The 3,361-nt window shown below is 39.3% G+C and overlaps 1 protein-coding gene across 2 annotated transcripts in view; it reads right to left on the reverse strand.

Annotated features, from left to right (window-relative positions):
* The window catches only part of LOC109826166 (protein YLS7-like), an 18,202-nt gene extending 15,344 nt beyond the window's left edge, over positions 1-2,858 (reverse strand). The window contains exons 1-2 of one of the 2 annotated variants that reach the window (XR_002243214.1): positions 2,118-2,858; positions 607-1,495 (exon numbers count right to left, since the gene is read on the reverse strand). Coding sequence is in view for 1 of the 2 variants with exons in the window: in XM_020393157.1 (XP_020248746.1) it covers positions 704-1,495; positions 2,118-2,417 (1,092 nt within the window). In the remaining variant the exon portion in view is untranslated. Of the gene's footprint in view, positions 1-480; positions 1,496-2,117 lie in introns of those variants that run through there. The other variant, XM_020393157.1, reaches the window with a different exon arrangement.

Consider the following 3,361-nt stretch of genomic DNA (forward strand, 5'->3'; position numbering starts at 1 on the left):
TGGGTGCTTTGTCTAGTTTTCAAAGTTCATGGTAGTTTACTACAAAAATCCCAAAAGTTCATGGGCGTTTAGGGGAATTAACCATACATTATGCACCCCCAAGCAAGGGCTAAAAGAGTTTCTCCTCAATCATGGGTGCTTTGTCTAGTTTTCAAAGTTCATGGTAGTTTACTACAAAAATCCCAAAAGTTCATGGGCGTTTAGGGGAATTAACCATACATTATGCACCCCCAAGCAAGGGCTAAAAGAGTTTCTCCTCAATCATGGGTGCTTTGTCTAGTTTTCAAAGTTCATGGTAGTTTACTACAAAAATCCCAAAAGTTCATGGGCGTTTAGGGGAATTAACCATACATTATGCACCCCCAAGCAAGGGCTAAAAGAGTTTCTCCTCAATCAAACGATAAGATGTTAAATTAGCAGATGACCAAAATTCGCTCGGTCGTGTAAGTTGTACAATAAAGGGATCATCTTCAGATGATAAAAAAAAACAAACAGCAGTCCTTTGAAACATAAGATACAAATACAGATAGTTTAAAAAATGATTAACAAAAGAATACAAATACAGATAGTTTAAAAAATGATTAACAAAAGAATGATTAGATATACCTCTTTCATATCGTAGGCATGATGTGGTTGCCGTAACAGTAAATTATCCTCGTATATATATACATACCATATGACAGGTGCAAACTTGCAATCAGTCTCATGCTCCCTCAAATTCCCTCCTAATGATCTCTAAAACAATTTCATTCCAAGTATCAATTGGCCCCGGCATGCACCAGTGCAAGCAATCCTGCGGTGGTGGTTCACCATTTGGCCCCCTCTCTATAATCTTGTTCGGGTCCGGACTCCTATACGGCCCCGGATGTCCATCAGGTCGGTACCCAAACATCTCCGTTATATCCATCAACCTCAATTTGGAGTGGCTATTTTCTGACTTTTTGACCGCCTGTTGGAAACCTGTTATCTGCTTCTCATGCATAATATCAGTAAACCCATTTCTAACCATTTCATTCACTGGCATTGTTTTACCCGTGCATGATCCACCTGTGTTCCAAGCCCCACCCTCGTAGTGATCCGGAGAGTATGATCGAAGAATCACAAGGCCTGTAAAATTTGGGTGGTTTGAAATTGCAGTCACAGCTGTCTCGACCGAGATTGCGTAGGCTTCAAGACTATTAATTTTCATATCTCCAGCCTCTTGAGGCCACCAGAGTTGTCCACCGAGAATACTGTTGTTGAGTACATAAACAGACTGTTTTGCAAACCAATGTCCAGAGGAAAGAACAACTACATCAAAGGTTGGGAGAAATTCCATGAAGGTTTTGTCAGGAATATCGAGAAATAATTTGGTGACTCCCTTTGGGGAAAACTGGAATGCTTCAGGGTCAGTGTGTACAAGCCATGAGGACCATATGCGGATGATCATTGTATTTGTCGATCTGAATTGCCATCGCTGCATCCGACGGTTACCTCGGTTCTTTGGAGCTTCTTCCTGTGTTATATGAAGGAAAACCATGAATTCGCTTTGATAGAAACCTCTAAAAATTTGGTTTAAAGTACAGTTCTTTAATAGTGTCCAATTTCCTTTGAAAATAAATGGAGGCTAAGCCTGCAACACATTAATCGTATCTTGGGTCTCAAGCTCAGACAAAGTTGCTGATTAGAAAAATTTATTAACAGAGGGGCCTGGTTGTGTGAAATCAAGAGTTAGTTTTGTTCTACTTGAAACAAAGTAAATGTAGTGGTTCCTTTTCCTTGTCGAAGTGTAGTGAAGATCTTCCTAGGGACTGTAGAAATGTGTCCTAAAGAAAATGGGGAAGAAATATACTCAATACATCAATCATAAAAGCTGTGATGCCTTATCTCAAGGGTCAGAAGCCCCCCAAAAATGGTTAATTCCTTTGAGAACTCATACAAATACATGAAGTAAAGGTGTCATCTTTTAAGAATCTCTGATTCGAACCAGGTTAAACTCAAGTGGAAGTAACAGGAGTCTTGCCCCTAGGGAGGGATCAATTCTATATTAATAGTCCACAAAAAAGATAAAAGACTACCAGCACATTAAGTCTTCCACTATTTAATGACAGGTAAGTAGAGGGAACAAGGGAGCATGCCTGCCATAGGATACAAAGCAATGACTCAAACTGATTTCGAGAAACTGAATCCCCGATGAAAGCCAAAGTCTTGTCCCTCATCAACTCCAAGAATTTCCTGGGACTGAAATGTGGGAGGTCACACTGGTTAGGCTTCCACCTATAGTTCTCATACTCCTTGTCCGGTCTCCCATTTCCCTGACAATTCTGCATCTGTGTCATAAAAGGACAGTTGTCATTTTTGTACAGTGTCCCAGCTGGTTCCTTAATCCACTTCCCTTGGTAGAGATTGCATTTACCTGAATAAAAAGTAAAAAACATAAGATTAGATTAGCCATGTCTATCACTAGATAGAGAAAATACTGGAGATTGACCTAATTTGGAGAAGATTTTAGCTTGTGTAACTTTTTAAAGGCGGCTGACATAATTTGTAGAAGATTTTAGCTCGTGTAGCTTTTCAAAGGACTTTAAAACATAAAGTAGTAAACTGCTATGGATCAGCATCACAGATGCATAAAACTTCATCAACATCAATTGGTCTGTGACAGGTTATCAATACTTAATGTACATAGCTATTAATTTTTTCCTATTGAGTAGACTAGGATATGTTTAACGTGTGTGCATGCGTGCATGCTTGCATGTGTGTGTATACATGTGTGTACGCGCGCGCTGAAAGTTGACGCTGTAAAAGGATAGTTTACTGGAGATTAAAGTTTTACAGTTAAATTTTGAATTTAGAATTCTACATTATGATGTTGGGACTAGTATTCTTACCAGTTGACAGTTGAAAATTTGGAAGAAAAAAAAGCTCATTTGTTTATATAACTATAAACAAAACCTTCAAGCCATGGGGGTTTACTGGATCGGTGCAGTAAATCAGTGGGTTTATTTATATGGATTGTGGAGCCTAGGCATAGCATGGATTATCCCAGGCCCATCAAATATTATTGGGCTGCTAGGGTATGTACGCTGGTTTTTTTTACTGGAGTCCTCGCAGACGTCCAAAAGGACTTTACCAATTCCTTCGGAGACGTCTGCGAAAGCTACTGAACTGGAGGGATTCATTTGACCTGTATAAATTCTTTCTGTAAGAATTGTTATTGTACTGTACTGGACCTGTTGGGTGATATCAATCTGGTTACTAGACCCCTGCCGAGATGGTATAACAACCCATGAAAATAAATTAAAATTATGGATATCGTACATGTACTGAACTATAGAAGTGGTCAACTGTTCAAGGCCTCGCATTACGTGCCTTACTATAA

Source organism: Asparagus officinalis, chromosome 10, assembly GCF_001876935.1.
Source record: "Asparagus officinalis chromosome 10, Aspof.V1, whole genome shotgun sequence".
Taxonomy (NCBI): Eukaryota; Viridiplantae; Streptophyta; class Magnoliopsida; order Asparagales; family Asparagaceae; genus Asparagus; species Asparagus officinalis.